The sequence below is a fragment of the Sciurus vulgaris genome, assembly GCF_902686455.1.
Source record: "Sciurus vulgaris genome assembly, chromosome: 7".
Classification (NCBI taxonomy): domain Eukaryota; kingdom Metazoa; phylum Chordata; class Mammalia; order Rodentia; family Sciuridae; genus Sciurus; species Sciurus vulgaris.
The window spans coordinates 143,498,103-143,521,047 of record NC_136467.1 but is presented as its reverse complement, the minus strand read 5'-3'; the positions used below and the strand labels follow the sequence as shown (position 1 = coordinate 143,521,047).

The 22,945-nt window shown below is 38.0% G+C and overlaps 1 protein-coding gene across 1 annotated transcript in view; it reads right to left on the bottom strand.

The window, feature by feature from the left end:
- Positions 1 to 1,366: 1,366 nt before the first annotated feature.
- The window catches only part of TMEM170B (transmembrane protein 170B), a 32,005-nt gene continuing 10,426 nt past the window's right edge, over positions 1,367 to 22,945 (bottom strand). Inside the window, exons 2-3 of the mRNA XM_079147915.1 lie at positions 11,312 to 11,482; positions 1,367 to 2,551 (exon numbers count right to left, since the gene is read on the bottom strand). Of these exons, the coding sequence (XP_079004041.1) occupies positions 2,421 to 2,551; positions 11,312 to 11,482 (302 nt within the window). The 3' untranslated portion in view covers positions 1,367 to 2,420. The remainder of the gene's footprint in view (positions 2,552 to 11,311; positions 11,483 to 22,945) is intronic.

Sequence of the window (22,945 nt, the reverse complement as noted above, 5' to 3'; positions counted from 1 at the left end):
TATACATATATATCATTAGACATCTTGTCTCTATAGGAAAACCACTAACTTTTAAAAAATCTCAGCATATAAATAGCTATTAAAACAATTTCATAAATTCACACTATTCAACTGCATTTCAAAAACATCAAAAGAGTGCCAGTTCTACAAAATCCCTATGGGAATAACAGAACAGCAAAGGAACCAAAAATATCCCCCCAAATTAAAAGTACACACACGTACACACACATACACACTCAAACCTTAATATAGGTCAGCTTGATAATGAGAGAGCTGCAGGACAAACCACAGACTGACCACTGAGTTCACTTTCATTCCAGAGTACAAACAGGAGAGCAGATCTCTTTGGTCCATGCATTCATATACACCATGTCCAAGTTATTTTCTGGATAATTTTGGATTATGAATCATGTGCTCCATAATACCATGATAACTTTCTCAAATCATAAAATTGCCATGTTTTAAAATTTTCATTCTGTACTTCTGAGACAATTTCAACGTTATTGGTAATTCCTCTAGAATACAAATGCCTTAAGTTACTGAAAGGACAGCCAAAGTCAAGAAAGAATACAATTCAAGTCCAACAGAAAAGGAGAAATTGAATCAAGCTGGAAAAGTTATGTCTAAATTTAATTTGAGGAAGCATTAGGAATATAAAGAACACATAATAGTAGATTTGTACATAAAAAGCATCAATTTTAAGATTTACTTCAAAGATCTTTAAGACTGAATATTTGCTAATTGGTTGCTGTTTGAACAAATGTCTAAGCCAGTGATAGTAAACCCCTAAAACTGGTTTCCACATAGCTAAAGGTATCCTCCTTCCCAAATCTCACAATAGATTGATATATTCTTCTTTTTGATGGAGGAAAAGTAGCATAGGTAACGGAAGTCTTAAATTTGAATGGGATCTAAAATGAACCTGCTTTTTTAAAAGACAAGTTAAACAGAAGTTAGGGTGCTCTACTATTTTCTGACTGTTCGCTGTATTCTCTATAATGGCTGTTCCTTTGAGTTAGCAAGGTTTTAATTACAACTGGCCAAAAAAAAAAAAAAAAAAAAAAAAAAAATTTCATTAGGAGACCAATTTAACCAGCCAAAGTTCTGTGTTTTTCTTACTTCTTGTCTTCTTACAAACAGCTAGCTATGCACTGACAAAACCTCTTAAAATGCTTTACAAAAGATAGTGCCACTTTTAATAAATGTGATCAGATTCTAGTAAACTTAAATCAAGAACTAAACATCTGAAATGAATCACTCAAATATATATATTTTGTACTGTACTGATTTGTTCAGACTGCCAAGTTTTTAAATCATTTATTGTATTCCCCAATTTTTACTTAGAATTATGACATTGCCACATATCCAAAGTAAGAGAATTTATTATTCTTCCTATATAACTTACTTGTTACTTATATACAAATGAGCATTTTTATTTCCAGAGCCTAATTTAGGCCACTCTTTCAGTATGGTTAATACTCCAGAATGAAAGACTGTTTTGTCAAAAATCAAGACAGATGTAACAAGTAATATAATCCCACTGATACTAATGACAAAGATGTTTTCTCCATGAGATACAAGGCAAAAACTTTCTTCAGAAGGGTCAAAGAATGCAACATGCATTTCAGATTTTTTTCTTACAAAATTTATAAGAAAAATTTCAAATTATATTTTTATGACACATAAGTAACAATATGTGTGACCCCTAAAGTTTTTAAATTCATATAAATAAAATATTTATGCATGAGGAAAACTATTAAAAGGGTGTTCAGTTAGTGAGAAGTATGCACCCTACAGTCTACTTTGAATCCTTAAAACAGTTTAGCTCATCTTCCATTAAGAAGACTATTATTTTCCACATAAATTAAATAATAATGCCTAATAAGCCCTAAATCCCAGAAACACTCAACATTAAAAACCAAATAATTTCTCCCATATTAAATGAGTTGGTATTTAGCACTCAGGGGATTTAGCATTACAAAACAAATCTTACCACATGACCTGAATTCCTGTCAAATGTGTTCATAGCACTCATCTACATCTACACTTGCAAACTGTCACATGATCAATGTCAAAAAGAAAAGTTTGGCACATATATCAATTCCTCAAAACGTCCCTGTAACTTAACACAACACTGTTAAGAACGATGATTTCAACACCAATGTTAACCTGATTGGCAGCTAAACAAGGTGCTTTTTCTTGAGGCTTCACATGGGTCTTGTGCACCTTGCCTGGGACGGAGGCACGTAAGGTGCAGTGCGGTAGTGCAATCACTTGAACGCCAGAGGGCAGTCTTTCCACACAGCTCAAGGTCTTCCTTATGTTTTGACTTGCTCGGTCCACAGCTCGTTAACAATGCCATTTTCAGGGAATCTGTACATCTGTTTCCTTATGTGAAATAAGACATTCCCTCAGAAACCTCAAAGTGTAGCGAGGATCCTTGAAAAGGAGATGATTAATGTCAATACGGTCTGCCCAACGCCCCACACCAGGGCTTCCAAAGGGGCCATGTTCTTCCCTGCTACTCTGTAGATGCCGGCCACCGCTGCACCTGCAGGAGAGGGAGACAGACAAAGCACCCACTGCTCGATTAGCTCTCCACCGTGTGACCGGGTCTCTTCTCGTTTTATCAAAACAGAAAACCTCATCACTCATTCTCATTTAGGTTTCTATGTGATTGGTAAAAACTACCTTTAGCATACTACATTTAACCACTTAACTGAAAAGCAGCTTTTGTTATTCAACCCAAAGATATATATGTATAGCATATGCTGCATACATAATACCAAATATGTCTATAAAGTTAATAATCCATTTTGTCATCTTTCTCCTGGACACTGAATTGCTTGGACCTGATCAGCCGTTTTACAAACCTACCACATAATATGTTGATAATTATAAATGATAACACAGAGAAACTACATAAATTAATTTCTGAATTTTAAAAGAAAATTTTAATGGTACCTTTTTTACTTGAGTAAAGTTAATTAATTCTTCAGTATCATGAAAAATATAAGAATATGGACATAATTTCATCATATCAAATTATTGAATTTTTTAAAGAAGCACACAACTGTAAATTATTTGGAGACTAGTAAAAATAAAAGATAAACGATATCAATTCTAGAAATTAATGTTTTAGATAATGCACCCTTCCCAGGATGGGAGAATCACAGAGTTAAGAAGAACTCAGGGCCTAATTTAACACTTCATCTTAAAATACTGCACATAATGATGAAGACCCAAGTGGCTAATTTTTGAAAAAAAATTTTAGTTGTTGATTGACCTAATACCTTCATTTTATTTATTTTTATGCAGTACTAAGGATTGAACCCAATGTCTCACACGTGCCAGGCAGGAGTTCTACCACTGAGCTATACCCCTTGTTCCTTAAGTGGTTAATTTTAAAAGGATATTTTGAAATCAAAAGGAAGAAATATTTAAATTATAATATCTTACAGACTGAGAGGCCTTAAAACTATTTCTCTAGAAAAAAACTGTCTACATATCCTAGAATGGTTAAACAAAGAAACATAAAAAGAACAGAAATAAATTTTTCAAAGATACTGAATTGACAATTACTTAAGATAGAAATCTATTCGCAAAAATTAGGTAAGAATAGAATTATTACTTGTCAATTTAAAAAAAACTAGCTAAGGACTGACTCTTCAAATTTTACTTAAAATCTACCAAATATATACTGGGGATTGAAATGTAGCAAATTGTATGCATTCATTAGTATGTATTTATAAATATTTCAAAATGAACCCTACTTTTATGCATAACTATAATACTCTAATAGATTTTTTTAAAATCTCCCAAATGATAGTTATTTATTGTATATCTTATAGCATTTTTCTATAAGAGATATAAATGGGAAAAGCAAAGCACCAATCTATGCCAAGGGCTGTCATATACATGTTTTAAAACAAAGGGAAATTATGATAATACACTTACCACATACTATGTATTTTGCTTGGAACTTTAAAAATACTATCTTACTTAAATATCATACCACCCCCTCAGTATTATGACCTAATTTAAAGATGGGAAAAACAGAGGTTTAGAGAGGTTTAATTACTAACTCAAGGAAATACAGTAAGCACAAGACCTAGGATCTCAATGCAAGTTAGTCTGTTTATAAATCTCCTACTCATTCTATCATTTCTTTTTATGTTAAGTTAAAAGAGAATAAAGAATTCAGAAAATAACCAAGCAACTGACAGTATCTCTATTAAAATAAAACACCAACATTTACTTAATCAAGTGATAAAATCACTTGTACAACTGGTCATACACCAAAATTTTAGAACTAGATGACATTCTCAAAAAATTTAAAAGATCTTCTGCCTTCTTCGTTATCAGAAATTATATGAAAATAAACCTGAGAAATAGTACTCTGGCTTTTTCTTTGGGATTTGCCCTAGATTTTCATTACTATCTTAAATATTAAAAATACAACTTGACCTCCATATATCTGAATACCAAGTTTTTAATCATGATCCAAGAAGGGCAAAATCAAAGCAATTACTAGCTCAGGCTGTCCTGAGATATGGCAAACAAATCACCAATTCAAACCTCCCAAGTTTACCTAAAGTCAAGAGCCTGGGTTTTGAAGGCGGGCTCAAGGGTTAAAATCCAAGTTCCTCTTCTTAGCAGCCTGTTAACTGGGGAATCACCACCCTCTCATGCCTTCCTTCCTCAGCCGTAAATTGTGGGAGATGCGGGTGAGAAGGGTTGACCTTCACGAGATCCTGCGAACTATAAGGTTGCCTGGAACAGTGGCTGGTCCAAGCAGTACTCCACAGATTGGGCTAGCAGTCAAAATCCCAATCAGAGGATCAATATCAACAAGTGGTGCTAAACAACTGGGTAATCATGTGGAAGAAATAAATTTGGGTCCCTACCCCACACCATTCCCCAAAACAAATTTCAGATGGATTAAAAAACTAAATGCTAAAAATAAAACCACAAAGGTAAACTAAAATATATGTAAATATGTTTAGGACCTTACAAAACAGAGATCACAAAAAAAGAGCCAAAATCATAAAGGTCAGACATTCAGGAAGACTAGAAAAATATCTGCTAAATGTAAAACAAACTGATGATTAGAATTCAGAACAGACACACACATATATCCACACCCACATAATAATCAGTGCAGTGCTTTCTATAAAAGAAAGCAAAACAGCTGTTCGTCAGCTGGAGAATGGGTAAATGAGACCAAGTCCACCCCAAGGACGCCACAATTTCAAAAGAAGAATATGAGGGGGATTGAAGGGGACAGAGGAGGGACGGGATAGGGAAGACCATGGAAAGAACGTGGCTGAACTCTCATCCGCACATGATGAACACAGCACAATGGAGCCCAACAGCAAGTGTATCCACAAGACACTGATTAAAAAAACTAGAAATGAATTTCAGAAAGACCAGTAAAGGGAAGGGAGCAGAGGGGGGATGGGGAAGTGTTGGGGACTGAACTGGAGGAAAATATATTCCATACTTTCACAATTATGTCAAAATGAATCCTAATGTTACATATAACTGAAAGGAATCAGTAAAAGGAAAAAAGAGGTACGTTGACATAGAATCAGTTATCCAAGAAAGAAAAAGAAAACATACAACACACATTCCCTCCCAGTGCACGCCTACCTGCACGCGTGTACGTGTGTGTATATATACACGTGTGCTGGCTGAATGTGGGCAGCCTGCGGAAATACACCGACTCAGAACAAGGAGCACTTTTGAGAGGAGCACTCATTTGGTACTGCCAAAGGACTTTATCCATGCTTTTTTACACAGCAAATGCCATGACATTATTTACAGAACAAAAAATTTTTAAATCTAATTTTTATATCTAACTTGCCTAAACTTCCTATAATTCCAAGAAATTTTCATGATGAAGGCCAAGATATCATCCAATTGTATTTTTCAAACAAAAATATTTGTACAGTGACAAAGTTGACTGAACTTTTGATTTTAAGTATCAGGAAACACATTTATTTGTAGCAGGGAATAAACACATTCCCCTGGATGCAGCTGTGATTTACTCTTTTCTGAGGCTGGAGAGCATTCCCAGTGTGCACGTGCCAGGCCTCTCCATTTCCCTGCTGATGGCTTCTGTTCCCCACACTTCCCTCTCACAAACACAAGCCTCCTGGACACTCCTGTACTTGACCCCTGCACCACAAATGCAGTCAACAATTTCTTGGCGATCCATCCTTCACAGTGTCCTGTAGAATGGGCATTTTTAACCCTACTAGGCAATGTCAAATAGTTTTCCTGAATTAGCTACACCAGCTTACATCGCAGGTACTCAATATCAAGGACAGGGGCAGTTGATACGTTACCTTTTTTTCTTTTGCCAATCTGGTAGGTAAAAGATTCTATCTTTATAAATATTTTACAATCCCCTGACAATTAATGTGATTAAGCTTTTCTTCACATACTATCGGACCATGAGGATTTCTGTTCCTATGAAATGCTTGTCAAATGTTTAATCCATTTTTCTACTGGGTTATTTTTTTCTGATTCAACTCACGGGGTTTGTTTTTTTTAACAATACAGCTTGGATATTAATCTTTTTTACAGTTATATATGTTAACAAATAGCTTTCCCCATTATAGACTGTAGTTTCTCCTCTGTCTAAGGTGCCTTGCTGATCAACAGTCAGTTGAGAGAATACACATGGCCTTCCCTTTCTTGGTGACCAGGAGGCTAAATTCATATGCAAGAATGGAGAAGACAGAAGTGAGACAGGGTGCTCAGAATAAATGGTATATACCTAGAACTTCCACTGTGAACAATGGCAGAAAATTCAGAAATAAGTCCCAAAAGCATTAGGGGGCAAGGCCAGACTGGCACAGTGGGTGGAGAAAGCAGCACTGAAAAGCTGCTCTGAAGACCAGCAAGGGGCGTAAACCTGGCAAGGGAGGAGAGTCATGGGGGTGCAGAATGCCAGTGCAGAGCGGCACAAAGGGCCTGCAGGGGGCACTGCCCTGAAAAGCAGTGGTGTGCCCTGCATATTTCCTGACAGCAGTAAAAAAAGGCAGAATTCAAGTTAGTAGTATGCTGAATCTATCCCTTCATAAAGCCAGGGGGTATACTGTAATCCACAGGCCAAATCCGGCCAAACCTTCTGTGCAGCATGCAAGCTGGGAATGGGTTTTACATCTCTAAATGGATAAAAAAAATCTACAGAATACCTTATCATGGAGGAAAATTATATAAAATTCAAATGTTAGGGTTTATACATAATGTTTTATTGGATTAGTTACGCCCATGTGTGACACTGAACCCTCTCTGCAATCCAGGACGACATTCATAGGCAAACGAGCCTAAACACATCTCTCCTCCTGTAGTCTTTATCTTGTTTAGCAACAGGTTCACACTGACCTCAGAAAATAATCTGTGCAGAACTTTCATTCTTTCTATTTTCTGTAATAATCTGGATAAAATAGGAACCGACTTGAATATTCTTGAATATTTAGTAGAACTCACCTGCAAATTCTATTTCAGCCTGGAGTCTTTAACACTTAAATTGCTTAAAAAAAACATTGTTCTATTCATATTTTCCATTTCTCCTCATAACAATCTTGACATTTCATATTTAGAAATATACAACTGTTCATAAAACTATTTTTATGATCCTTATTTTATCTTTATTACTAAAAAGTTATTTCTTCTATTATATCTACATTTTACACTTTCTTAGTCTACTGCCAGCAAGCTATTCATCTATCTCTCTGAAGTACCAATTTTTTATTAACCTTTCATAAACACAACTTATAAAACTTAACAACACTAAACAATGTAGTTTAAAAAGATACAACGCACAATACCCATAAAATCAAAAGTAATCATGAATTAGCTTACTCTAAAATATGAAATCTTCCTATTAAAAGAAAATATTTTAAACTCTAATAAAAGACAAAGAATATATCCAACAAATGGAGATACTCTGCATGTTCTTAGATGACATAATTTAATAGAACAATTCTTCCCAAATTAACCTTTACATCCAATTAAGTCCTAATAAAATCATAGACATACTATTTTAGAGATTTTTTTGGCATATTAAAAATATATGTAAAAGAATAAAGGTCTGCAAGTAGCTATGTTAACTTTGAAAAAGAAAAGTAGCAAGAAGGTGCTAACCCTGACAGATATCAAGACATACCACAAAATCAGAGGCATAAAAAATGCAGCCCTGTTGCAACAACAGAGAGAAAGACCACCAAATCAGAAGAGAGTCCGGGGACAGAACCTGCACACGGAGAACAGGACGTGCAGCGAAGGTGGCACTTCAAATCAATGAGGAAATGACAGAACCTATAGAGGACGGTGTGGTAGAAACTGACTTTCTAAGTGAGAGGGAAAAGGCCCACCTAGAATCCTAGATAATACCAAAGACAAAGGTCACAAGGGGCAAGGGGGGATTGTGGCACAATGCCATATGCCATGTCCATCTGTTTGCATATGCCCACATTCCCTTTTGCACTAAGTAGCAGAGGTCAACACTGTTACAGCCATCCTGACTGACGAAGTCTAAACTACTTACCGCTTGGCCCTTTAAGAAAGTGTTCGCTACCTCCTGCTCTAGATGAATTGGAGACCTTAACAGAAAAGGTGAAACTATGAAATTAACAGAAGTAAGTACATCGGGTATGTTTTGATTTTGATGAGGGCAAGAAATCTGAAATAAGGCCCTAAATCATAAACCATTAAAAGAAAAACCTCTTTAAGTTTATTACAGGCCCTTCTACTCAATAAATGACATTGTAGGTAAAGGTAAGTGATAAAAAAAGAGAAAGTTATCTATAAAGTCCAAAATCAATAAGAGACCAATATCGCTAATATAATTTAATAAGAAGGAAATAAGAACATTAAAAGAAAATCACAGAATTTAATGAAGCAATGTGCAGAAAAGGAAATCTAAATATATAAATAAGCATAGGAAGAGATGAGGAACCTCATCAGAAATGCAAATTCAGCCAACACTGAAATGTCTCTTTGCACCTTTAGACTAGCTAAAATAAACAGCTAAAATCAGGCACTATTTTGAAAGAAACCCAGTTTTTACCATTCCTGCATCAACTATCAATATAAACCAAAGAGAAAAAAAGTTAACTCTTTTGGAAAGAAAATCTAAGAAGTAACAAGTATAATTGAAATGTATCTTATTGAATACAGATATTCAGCACTTGCTTGCTGAACTGAATATTCAACTCATATATATATGAGTAAGCTGGCACTCACAACCCACATTTAGAAAAAAACACAACTAAATATTCACATTGACTAGTTATCTTAATTCAAGTCTTTGCAGAAGTCAGAAAATTAGCCAGAAGAAATCTGAACGTTCTATTGCTAATGTCGGCACAAATTTTTACTTAACGTTGTATCAGACTTTTATTTTTAATGCTTTTTAAATATAACACTGCAGTTTCTAAAGTCACTAGCTTATTTTATTCTTGACTACACTGAAAGTGGGGTGTGTATGCATATACATCATTGCGATAACAGGAAGCAGCATTCATTTCTCGCACTCTCTGAAGTCTGACAGTAGCACACGTACATGCATACTGCTGATGAGTGCTGAGAAGCTGCATCCTCCTCCCTGCACCTCTCTCATGGTTCCAAGGTTACAACAGAAACCCTCATCAAAAGCACGGCAGCCCCCATCATGTTTCTAAAAACCACCACAGTAAATAACAACGAATTTGGATTTCTGTCCTTTGTCACAGTTCTTACAACGACTCCTTCCTTTCCAACCCCAGCTATTACATGAGCTCAGATCCTGATCGCAGGCTCAGCCATTTATACCTCTTGATTCCTCCTCCTTTTTTTCCTTCCTGTCTGTTCCCTGCTTCCTTCCTTCTTTTCCTCCCTCATTCTACTCATCCATTGAACATCTATCATGTTTAAGTTTTTTAAAGTTGGGGGCACAGCACTGCTGATGATAGACAAAGTCACTGTCCTTCCAGAGTTTCTTCTTGGTTCTTTACGTACATTCTATACTTAGCTGTAAAACAAATTTTCCCACTGAATTGCTATGTCCCTTGTCAGCCCCATTTGAAAATGTCTACTTGTTTCCAATGGATTGCAGGATAAAAGTTCAAACTTCCCAGCTGGCCTTCTAAGACCCTCTAGGACCTAGCTGTACTCTCGCTTTCCACTAATCTCCATTATGCATCCCTGTGCTTTGGCAAACCTTGAGTCCTTGTTTGAAATCCTATCTGTGGCAAAGTAGGTGAGGCACCATATGATAAAATTATAAGCTAAATGAGAAAGAACAAAAGCAAGAAAAACTTAGCACAAGGTAACACGGAAAAATCAAGTTTACTAAAATTCTTCATTTAGTATGAAGACAGGATGAGAAAAGAGACAACCTGCTATTTCCCACAAATATTTTACAACTGTTTTATCAGTGCCAGAGGCTACCCAGAGACACAGGAACAGGGTTTCCTCTCCAGGCCAGGAGGACAACCGCTTTGAAAGAAGTAAAGGAGGGAGGCCCTTAACTACAAAGATAAGGTCTTTCTCTTATCTTTGGGGCAAAAATCAAATGAAAGGAAGAAGTCCCTCATAAAGACAGATCCAGTGGTAGCTGAGAGCTGCCCCAGACATATGGAAGCAGGCCAGAAGGGAACACAGTGCAAGCCTCCATTATTTATTAGCAGGGACAGAATCCACAGCAGCCCAGAGAAGCAGCCAGCTGCCCACACAGCCATACCAAGGAAGCAGCATGGCACTCCCAGTCTCCACGGACACGTCCAGGTTCTGTCAACCAGCAGCTGAAGAAACCAGAACTAATTCTGAAGCCAAGAGCTGGGGTCCAAGTGCAGTGTCAAGAGAAGCCCAGGAGGACAAGAGTGGAGACTTTTATGAAAATGTACAAGGTGGCACAGCAGAACACTTCCCGTCGCTAGAAGGCACTCCACAGTGGTTAACTTCCAGCTGGCTAGAGACCTGTCACAAAACTTGACGTCCTCCCAAAAAGAAATGTAATTATATTTTTTGCACTCACAGGCAGATGCCACCAAAGACTAATGGCCATATTTTCACTATTTTTATGACAATTATCACTTTTATATTTTTGTGCCTACCTTTCTTCCTACGATAAATATTCCCTTTGAACTGCTTTGCCCCGTGCCAACTTTTCTCAGTACTTCTAATTCCCATAAAACTTTCTATAATGACTCTTCAAATAGCAAAGTACAACTATCTAGTTATACTTACAATAAGACTCGTAACCCAAATGATAAGTACATATAAAAGTATGTCCTGAAACAAAACAAAACCAACTTACTGGTAATCATTGCTCCCGTTACAGAAGCCAAAAATCCAATGCTGACTGCGATGACAGAGATGACTCTTCCCTGCCTGTGCCTCTGCAGCATCACAAACATCAACACTCCTGCAGCACCATGGACAAACAGAGAGGAGAAGAGAGCCCACAGGAAGATCCAGTACCACATCTCTGAAAGGAAAAGCAGAGCATTAACCACTCCGTTAACACATTGTAGAAAATTCACTTCACAGGGGGCACCCATGGTTTGGGGAAGGGTGAGATGAGATGATGCACATAAAAATATCATAGTACCTGACATAAATGCTAAATAAATCCTGGTGATTACAAGCACATCTTTCCTTCTGTCTAGCATTCATTCTCTTTTCCCTGGTACCCTGCTGCCTTACAAGTTTCCCATAAATATTGATGCTTTGTTCTTGTAGATTCATCTCCCTGGCCATATTTGTGAGGCACAATTTCAGCCAGCATTTGATCCAAGCTGAACCAATGATTCTCTTCCCCTGGGAATTCTGGATTGGGACCAACTGAGTCTCCTTGGTCCTTGGACAGCTGAAGCCAAGTCCATCTCCTCATCATAATGCCACAATACAGGAAGAAAGAAAAACAGATCCTACAAAGACAAGAGACAACCAAGTCCCTTATTCCAGTAATTTCTAAGGGCTGTCACATTAGTATTTTAAGACATAACACCTCAGTTTCTTTGTAAAACGATTCTTATTTAAATTAGTTTAGGTAAGTTTTCTGTTACTTATAACTGAAAGAGTTGATTCCAAAATGTTTAGCTGTCACCTGGAAAATCATCCTTGGTATGCAAACATTCTATAGCGCAAAGGATTTCATCTGCTATTTGTGCTAAGCGTTCACTCTTAAGCATGAAAGTCAAGCTAGTCATTAAATAAAGAGCACAAAAATGAATCAGTTAAATCCAATTATCATTAAAGTACTAATATACAGTGTTGGTGGGAATTTAAAATAGGTGCAACTGCTCTTAAAAACAGTATGGCAGTTCCTCAAAAAAGTAAAAATAGAATTACCATATGATCCGGCAATTCCTCTTCTGGGTATATAGCCAAAGGGTCTAAAAGTAGAATCTCCAGGAGATGTTGGCACAGCCATGCTCAAAGCACATTATTCACAGTAGTCAAGTGATGGAAGCAATCCAAGTGTCCCTCAATGGATGGACGGATAAACAAAATGTGGTGTACACATATCGTGGAAAATTATTCAGTTTTAAAAGGTCACATGGTTCAACATGGAAGAACTTTGAGGACATTATGCTCAGTGAAATGCTCCAGTCATAAAAGGCCTAAGACAGCACAATTCCACTTGCATGAGGTATCTAGAGTGGTCAAATGCACACGAACAGAAAATGCAGTGGTTGGTGCCAGGGGTTGGCAGGGGGAAGAATGGTGAGTTATTGGATTTAACAGGTCCAGAGTTTCAATTTTGAAAGATGAAAAAGATCTGGAGATTGGATATTTACAAAACAAAGTAAATATACTTAATATTTACCTAACAACTGTACATTAAAAAATGGTAGCTTTTGTTTGGTAAAGTAAGAAATACACTTGGGTATCTGTCTATGTTCCTGGCACAGAACTCCTAAAACCCTTGGAATTCCCTGACAAAGGTGCCTTTTGCTACTAATAAGGAGTTCTTTGTGATTCTACCTGAGCTCATGCCAAGGAGGTGACTAGGGCACCCACACAGCCTTCTGAGGTGCCAGTCACTAAGAGACGGGACCATCCAGCATCATCCACCTCCAGGAAGGAGGCAGGAGGTCTGGAAGCCAAGCCCTACAAAACTCATGAACTTCTCACTTTGTTGAAGTTTTCAGGTTGCTGGGCACATGGGGGTGCTGGGAGGGTGGCATGCCCAGAAAATATAGAGGCCCCCTGACTCCCATTTCTTCATCCCCGGCCGCAGGCATCTCTTTCATCTGGCTTTTCCCCAAGTTGTATCCTTTATAATAAGTGAGTTAAAAAGAAAGCGTCTCCTTGAATTCTGTGAGCCACTACAGTGAATGATCAGACACCACGAGAAGGGCGTGGGAATCCTACGCAAAGCAGGTCCAATGCATGGAAGTCCAGGCTTGGAACGGGCAGCTGAAGTGGGGGTAGTCTTTTGGGACCAAGCCCTTAATATATGAGACATGACCCTAACTCCACAAAGAGAGAAACCGAATCACAGGACACCAAGGGAGAACTGCCTAGTGAAACAGTACACGCACATCTGGTCACAGGAGCATTCTGTGTGAGGGTACAGGAGACGGTACATGTTTTCATATGTGGGTTTTTGCCACTATTTTTAAAAATTAAAAGATTTTTGAAGTATGGATATTTAAAACCATTATTTTAAGTCAAAGCCATAAGAGACAAAAAATTTTAAAAAAAAATAAAAACTCTTAAAAATAAGTCTGTGATGTAAAAGCACACGAGAGATCCTGTGGCAATGGGACTGTCCCATATTTGGGCTGTGGTGGTGGATACACATTAAAAAGTGCAGAACTAAACACGCATATAAAAGAACACAGAGCACAAGTCTGGTGAAATCAGAGTAAGGCTGGTGGAATGTATCAATGTCAATATTCTAGTGTGATAGGTATTAAACTCATTTTCCAAAAATCTCCATTGGGCAAACTGGACAAAGCTCTCTACATTTACCTATGTGAGTCTACAATTACCTCGAAATAAAAATTAAAAAAGGTTTACTAAGGAAACAAAGGGGGAATATAAAAAAGATTCAAAAAATATTCAGATTTACCCTGCCACATTTGTTAAGATTTGGCACACAGAATGAACTCAAATAATTTGAAATCATAAGAAGAGACATGTGACATAATTTGGAATGTGTGTTCAAACACCAAGCACACACTGAGAGTAGGAGAGAGAGATACTGGTGATTTAAAGAAAATCAGACAAATCTTGTCTATTAGGGGATTTTCTCTTCCAGCTCTCAGGACATGGTACTTTCATATCATATTGTCACTCATAAATAAATAGCTTCGATTACTAACAAATACATTAAAAGTTAGAAAGCTAAATCACTCATATTCATATGTGAAAATATACAATTTCCTAAAACAAACTTAATAAAGTGAGAATACAAGGAAATAATAATAAAAGGAGTGGGGAGGGGCTGTTTCCATGAAGCTCTTCTCATTTTACTCTGAGGCAAGAAAAGGCTCTGCAGTGGCCACATGCTCTTCAATAAGGGACATCTACAATTTGCCACGTATCCTAAGTCCAGGTAGGATACCAGGCCCACTCCCACAAAAGGGGGCGGTAGTTTCTTGACTATATTTAACACTATGAAGAAGGGACTACCTTATGTTACAAAACACAGCACTGCATTCCTACTGAATGTATTGTTACTGATCTCAACAGATGTACCTATAATAAGTAAATTGTAATTTTAATGTTTTATAAAGTCCAGGATAAAGATCAAAGACTCAAAACAACTAAAATGGGATCTCAAGTGGTCCTCCAAAGACCAGTCCAGTACTATTCCTTAAGTAAACTGACAGTCAAATTTATTTTCATGTTTCTTTTTTTAAAAAAGAAAAAAATTATACTATCATCATCATGAAAAAAAACTGAACTCCGTTGAGAATATTTAGTTATACTAGTTTTCCTGTTACTACTGTTACTGTGAATTTGCTGATAGATCAACGTAGCTCTGTTGTGAACTGGGCCACTCTGAGTAAGCAAGTCTCAAAAGTGGCATTCACATGGAACCTGTGACTGGTTCAGCGGAGGAGAGCTGCAGGACCCTGCGGGTAGAGCAAGAGAAGTGCCCACGATCCTCAGGGGAGAAGAAACTAGCAACAGACCAGGAGGGAGACCACAGCCTCCCTCATCTGTTGGCTCCACTGAGCAACTGGTCTCTAGGATAGAATCAATTGAAGAATTTGCCCCTGTATATCTAAACTAAAACATTCTAAGGCCCAAAGTTAAAACATCATATTAGTTAACAGGAAACTGTTCTGACATATGCAGTAAAAGGGAACTGAAAGCATTATTCCTAAGTGGACTGCACCATGTAAATTCAGCCAAATACGAGCCCCCCATAACTTGAGGACCCCCTCTCCTGGTCTTGCATTGGCTTTATATTTGTTCTAATTGGACTCAGTGGCTCATGTATGTATGACAAGAGGTGACACAAAATGGAAACGGGGATCACTACGCAGCAGCCTCCAATACGAGAAACAGCTCTGCCCCGGATCCGCAACTGTCATCAGCCCCAATTACAAAGTCCATTACCAATCATCCTTTTTGCTTTTTAAAAATCTCTCAACAAATATAGTTAGGAGAAAAGAATTTCTCCAAATATCTAAAAATATTGCATAAAACAAGTAAAAAATATAGGACAGTCCTACTTGTTATAAACAAACAGATTTAACAGTGACTTTCATAGATGAGATGGGAGATGGACGATATTATTTTATACATTCTGCACTGTTTAGAGTTTGAAATAACTAAGAATGTTTACTGCACCCTTGTTGAAGAGGCTATCTTTTCTCCATCCTATGTTTTTGCCACCTTTGTCTAGTATGAGATAACTGTATTTATTTGGGTTTGTCTGTGTCTTCTATTCTGTACCATTGGTCTACCTATTTTGGTGCTAATACCATGCCATTTTTGTTACTACAGCTCTGTAGTATACTTTAAAATCTGGTATTGTGATACCTCCTGCTTCACTCTTCTTGCTAAGGATTGTTTTGACTATTCTGGGTCTCTTATTTTTCCAAATGAATTTCATGATTGCTTTCTCTATTTCTATGAGGAAAGCATCAGGATTTTAATTGGAATTGCACTGAATCTGTAAAATGCTTTTGGTAGTATGGCCATTTTGACAATATTAATTCTGCCTATCCAAGAACATGAGAGATCTTCCCATCTTCTAAGATTTACTTTAATTTTTTTCTTCAATACTCTGTAGTTTTCATTGTAGAGGTATTTCACATATTTTCTTAGATTGATTCCCAAGTATTTTTTTACTGAGGCTATTGTGAATGGGGGAGTTTTCCTAATTTCTGTTCAACAAGTGGTGCTGGGAAAACTGAAAATCCATATGCAGCGAAATGAAAGTAAACCCCTATCTCTCACTCTGTACATACCTCAACTCAAAATGGATCAAGACCTAGGAATTAGACTAGAGACCCTGCACCAAATAGGAGAAAAAGTAGGCCCAAATCTTCATTATGTCAGCTTAGGACCAGACTTCCTTAACAAGACTCCTAAAGTGCAAGAAATAAAATTAAGAATCAATAAATGGGATGGATTCAAACTAAAGTTTTTTCTCAGCAAAGGAAACAATAACGTGAAAAGAGAGCCTACAGAGTAGGAAAAAAATCTTTAACCACAAGCATTTTAGATAGAGCACCAATCTCTAGGATTTATAAACAACTCAAAAAATTTAACACCAAAAATACAAATAATTCAATCAATAAGTGGGCTAAGGAACTCAGCAGACACTTTACAGAAGATAAACAATTGATCAACAAATATATGAAAAAATATTCACTACTAATTAGAAAAATGCAAATCAGATTTCATCTCACTCCAGTCAGAATGGCAATTATCAAGAATACAAGCAACAATATGTGCTGGTGAGGACATGGGGAAAAAAGTACACTTATGCACTGCTGGTGGGGATGCAAATTGGTGCAACCACTCTGGAAGGCAGTATGGCTATTCCTTAGAAAATTGGGAATGATACCACCATTTGATCCAGCTATCCCACTCCTCGGCCTATATATATCCAAAGGACTTAAAATCAGCATACTATAGTGATGCGGCCATACCAATGTTTATAGCAGCTCAATTCACAATAGCTAAATTGTGGAATCAACCTAGATGTCTTTCCACAGATGAATGGATAAAGAAACAGTGGTATATATAAACAATGGAATATTACTCAGCCTTAAAGAAGAATAAAATTATAGCATTTGCAGGTAAATGGATGGAGTTGGAGGATATCATGCTAAGCAAGAGAAACCAATCCCCCCGCAAAACACAAAAGCCAAATGCCTTCTCTGATAAGTGGATGCTGACACATAATGGGGGCAGAGGGCAGTAAGAGAAGACTGGAGGAACTTTGGTTTAACCAGAGGGAAATGAAGGGAGGGGAGGATACAAAGAGGTGGGAAAGATGGTGGAATGAGACGACATCATTACCCTATGTATACGTATGATCTGCATGAATGGTGTGATTCTATATCCTGTACAACCAGGGAAATGAAAAGCTGTACTCAGTTGTGTACAATGAATAGAAATACATTCTGCTGTCATGTATAACTAAATAGAATCATTTTTTTAAAAAAAGAATATTTTCTGCAAATATACTGTTTTTATCATTATCATGATCAGTTCTGCAATACTGGGGATTGAACCCAAGGGTGGCTTCACCACTGAGTTACATCCCTCACCCTTTTTTATTTTTCATTTTGAGATAGGATCTTGCTAAGTTGCTGACACTGGCTTCAAATTTGCAATGGTCCTGCCTCAGCCTCCCAAGTAGCTGGGATTACAAGCATGCACCACTGCACCCAGCTAATAAATTATTTTTAAAATTAGGGCAGGCATGGTGGCACACGCCTGTAATCCCGGCAGCTCGGGAGGCTGAGGCAGGAGGATCACGAGTTCAAAGCCAGCCTCGGCAAAAGTAAGGCACTAAGCAACTCAGTGAGACCCTATCTCTAAATAAAATACAAAACAGGGTTGGGGATATGGCTCAGTGGTTGAATGCCCTTGAGTTCAATTCCCGATACTCACACGCCCCCCCCAAATTAGTTTTCACTCCATCTTTGAATTCATCAAAGGAGAAGATGCTTAACTAGACCAATGATTGCTCCTGAGAATTAACTAAAAAGCAACTGAACAATCTTTGGAGATGAAACCTAAGCAATTTTTATCACCTCTCTCAAATAGTTATAATGTATGGTACTATGGAAAATCACTACTCCAGGCTAAGGCTTCATAAGAGATACTTACTAAAATGTTCCAAAGCTTCTGGGCATGATGGCACACACCTGTAATCCCAGCTGCTCAGGAGGCTGAGGCAGGAGGATCTTGAGTTCAAAGTCAGCCTCAGTAAAAGTGAGGTGCTAAGCAACTCAGTGAGACCCTGTCTCTAAATAAAATACAAAATAGGGCTGAGAATGTGGCTCAGTGATCAAGTGTCCCTGAGTTCAACTCTCAGTACCCCACAATAAAATAAAATGTCCCAAAGTCATAAAAACAAAACTTGTCTCATTAGACAATTAAATATATCTTTCAATCCTCATAGAGTACCCAATGTTAGGCTGATAGCGAAGACTCACTGTAGGCCCAAAATACTCTATGCCTCAAGATGAAAACATGACACTTGTAAAACACTACATTTGGGGGTTGTTCATAATTTTCTACCTTCTTTATAGAAATTATATATTTTAAACAGTCTGTGTTCAAATTAGGTGATCTCAAGATTTTTTTCATTCTAGATTTTGTTAGATTCTCTGGTAGGTGATGCACTTATAATCTGAAAAAGTTCTCTAGTCAGGGATTGGCAGAGTATGATCCATGAGCTGCCAGCTGACATCTGACCCACCACCTTTTTCTGTATAGTCTGTGACCTAAGAATGATTTCCACATTTAGTAAAGTTTAAAAAATGAGTAATATTTTGTGACAGGTGAAAACTACACAAAACTCAAATTTCAGAATCCACAAAGTTTTAGTGGGAACAAAACCCTTTTGTGTTCAACAACTACTTTCATTCCAGAATGGTGGAACTGAATGGTGGAACACAGACCATATGGCCTGGCCCAGGAAGCCAAAAATTTTTGCTGTATTTACTATTTACTGAATTTTTTTTTTTTTTTTTTTTTTTTTCAGTGCTGGGGATTGAGCCAGGGTCTTACATATGCCAGGCAAGTGTTCTACCACTGACCACTGAGTTAAACCCCCAGTCCTGAAAATATTTTTTACTTTTGCTGTTTACTAAAAATAGAACACTAGTACTAAAAATGGAATATTTTATTCATTTATAGAAAACGTTTTTCTTGGTCTGGATGACTTAATAAATGTCCTTGGAGACTAGGCTTTCCTATCCGGCCCCACCATTGAAAATTAGTCACAGTACTTCAAGTTGCAGATGGACACAATACCTTCATTTTACTTATTTTTACATGGTGCTGAGGATCAAACCCAGTGCCTCACACATGCTGGACAAGTGCCCTACCACTGAGCTGCAGCTACAGCCCCTGGTCCCGGTAATTTTATATTTTATTAAGAGTTAGCGTTTGAGTAATTTAATTACTGATACTCTGATGGCTTATGTTCCAATATCTTCCTTTTTGAAAACACGGCATATCACTGATGCTATGGGGTACACAGTCCTGAAAGAGTGGGAAGGTCCAAGAAAGATTTCAAGAGGAGTCACTGCCACAGTGAATTTTAAAAAGTAACCAAGACCTAAAAAAAAAAAAAAAAAAAAAAAAAAAGCGAAACCTTGATGCTCCAAGAAACTCTGATTTCATTGATCTCAGATATGGATCAGGCACTGGAATTTTCAGTTTCCCTGGGATTCTCATGCAAAGCCATGTATGAGAAACTAGTGCTCTAAGACATGGCATCTGAAGCGTGCAGCTGTGAGTGCCTGCAAAAACTCTTGAGTGGTCAAAGCCAAAAACCGTGGAGAGAAGGTGGTTCAGATTAGAGAGGTGTACAGAAGCCAGAGCAGCTGTGCAGTGGGGGGCACTAGAGACTCAAAGAACATGGACTTTACTGTGAAGGTTATGGGAAACCAAAAGATTATCTTTAAATAAGAGATTATACTATCAAATTTACCATTTTCAAACATTACTCAGGTAGATGAGGAAAGTGAGACCGGCAGAGATGAGAGATTGTAAGACTGTTGTCTTACAACAGTAAGACAAGTCCAAAGAGAAATCAAGGCCTGGACTTAGGCACTGCCCCTAGGGCTGAAAACAATGTGCGGGACACTCAGGAGGACTGCTGGCATACCCTGACGGCAGGCAAGGGGGTGTCACATCCGGCCTACCAGATTTCTGGTGAGGGCAGCTGGATAGATGATAACGTCATGACATTTACAAGCATAAAAAAGTGTCTTGTCCATCTATGATATAATCCAAATGTTTGGGAGCAGGGAATAAAGAAACCTAAAGCAGGAAATGTCAAGTAGAAAAATGTGGATATTATCTACACATTCATGCTATCGGCCATATTCTAAAATGAGTAAATCTCAAGTTTGTAGTGTCTGCAAATTTTTCCTAAATGTATCATTTATTTTTTCAAATTTAAAAAACAATGATTACTAAAAGTTATTAGATTTACATTTTACTCAGAATTTTGGATATAGAAAGTTACAAAGAATGTCATTCCCACCCTAACAGTGAGAAAAAGATAACTTGCAATCATAACTTTTCTTCATCCTATCATGAGAGGAGCCTGCAAGACAACAAAGCAGCACAGATTTCAGAGAGGGACAGGTCCCCCAAAGGAGAAAGGGGACACACAGCATATGTTACCTGGTCACCATACAAGTGTGTAGGAAATCAAGTATGACTGCTGTTTAAGACCAAATGTGGGCTAACGAGTCAGCCTTTAGTAACTGGCACAAGGACATCCACATTTCCCGCTGGTCTCTCCTAGACATTCCCTGGAAAGACTGGGTGGTAAGCAGGAGACCGGGGACAGCCACCTCTGGATGGAGGACAGTCAATCCTGTTACTCTTAGGGAACAGCAAAAAAACCACTGCAGCTCTGGTTTAGGGAAGGGTACAAGAAAAAAATCCTCTGTCCCTAAGGGTGAAGTAGAAACCCATTCAGGACAGGAGGGTGAATGCTGAGGGAAGAGGGGGACGCTCCTGCCCAGGCCCATTCACAGACCTTAGGGCAAGTCTGGTCACCATGGTTCAAAAGGCAGGAAAGACGACAAGGCTCTATCTGGAGGCTCCAGACTGAGCACGTCTAAGATTGAAAGAGACCAGGACAGCCCCCCGAGTCTGGCACAAGTAACAAGCAACAGCAATCCACCACTGGGAAGGAAAGTCGTGAGAGGCCCTCCTGGAGGAGGAGCGCAGAGCTGGCGAGAAGCTGATAAGGAGCACGAGCACTGAGACTGACAACCCTGTGGCACCTGCTCCCATCCTAAGCACAGGCACCGTCAGCAACCTCCCGACAACCTGAGCATGCAGCGCACTGAAGGTAACCAGAGCAACAGTGGAACTCAGGCTTGGCTCAACTCCTGAGCAGGTCAGATCGACTCTTCACACCCTGATCTAACAGAAGTCACTCATTTCCGGAATAAGTAAGTCTCCACTGTTCTATATCCTATGTTCAACAACAACAAATTATGGGATGCATTAAAAAAAAAGGAAAAACAGCCCACTGTTGGAAGATAAAGCAATCAACAGAACCTGACTGAGACAGCCCAACTAGTAGAATCACCAGAGACTTTAAAATAGCTACCATTACCCTGTTAAAGACTAGTAGAATGGGGGAACGCATGAACAAATGGGGAATTTCAGCAGACAGCAACTAGGAAAGTCAAAAGTAAATGTTAGGAAAGTTAAAAAGAAGTCAGAAATGAAGTCCTTTAACAGGCTCAACCGAAAGACATAAGACACAGTCGAACAAAGAATAATTAAAGATAGACCAAAATAAATTATTAAAATTAAAATAGAAGAGAAAGAAAAAGGGAAAAATGAGGAGAGAACATTCAAGAACTAGGGAACAATTTGAAATGGTTTATCATTTATGTAACTGGAATCCCAGAGGAGGAAAAAGAAGAGAATGGGAAGAAGATACTTGAAGAGACAGTGGTGAAAAATTTTCCAAAAATAATGAAAGACATCAAACCACACACCTAAGAGTCTCAAAGAATCCAAAGCAAGATAAATAGCCTCTCCCCCCCCCAAAATAAAATACTGAAAAATGCTCTGTATTCAAACCTGAAAAACAGTAACATAACAAAAGTAAATCACATACATAACACCCACCTTGATACATCCAAGTAAAATGACTGAAAACCAGAGATAAAGGGGAAATACTGAGGGCACTCAGAGGAAAAGACACACTGCATGCACAGGAATAAAGGACGCAAACTTCTCAGTACAAAATACCAATCTGGAAGATTATGGTTTAGATACTAGGTGGCCCCCCCGGAACTCTTGTGAGATAATGCAAGAACATTCAGAGGTGAAATGACTGGGTTATGAGAGTCAACCCAATCGGTGAATTAATCTCCCTGATGGGGTTAACTGAGTGGTAACTGAAGGGGTAGGGTGTGGCTGGTTTACATTTTGTATCTGGCAGTGGGGTCTCTCATGTGAGCTGCTTCCCTCCACCACATTCTCCCACCATGATGTTCTGCCTCACCTTGAGCCCCAGGCAATGGAGCTGGCTGACTATGGACTGAGACCTCTGAAACCATGAGCCCCAAACTAACTTCTCCTCCTTAAAATTGTTATCAGGCCTTTTAATCACAGCAGCAAAAAAGCTGACTAAAACACAAGATAATGGAGTGACATCTTTAAAAATACTTAAAAAAAAAAAAAAGCTAAACAAAACAAAGCTGTAAAGTCAGAAATTCATATTCAATAAAAGTATCCTAGAAAATTGACAGTG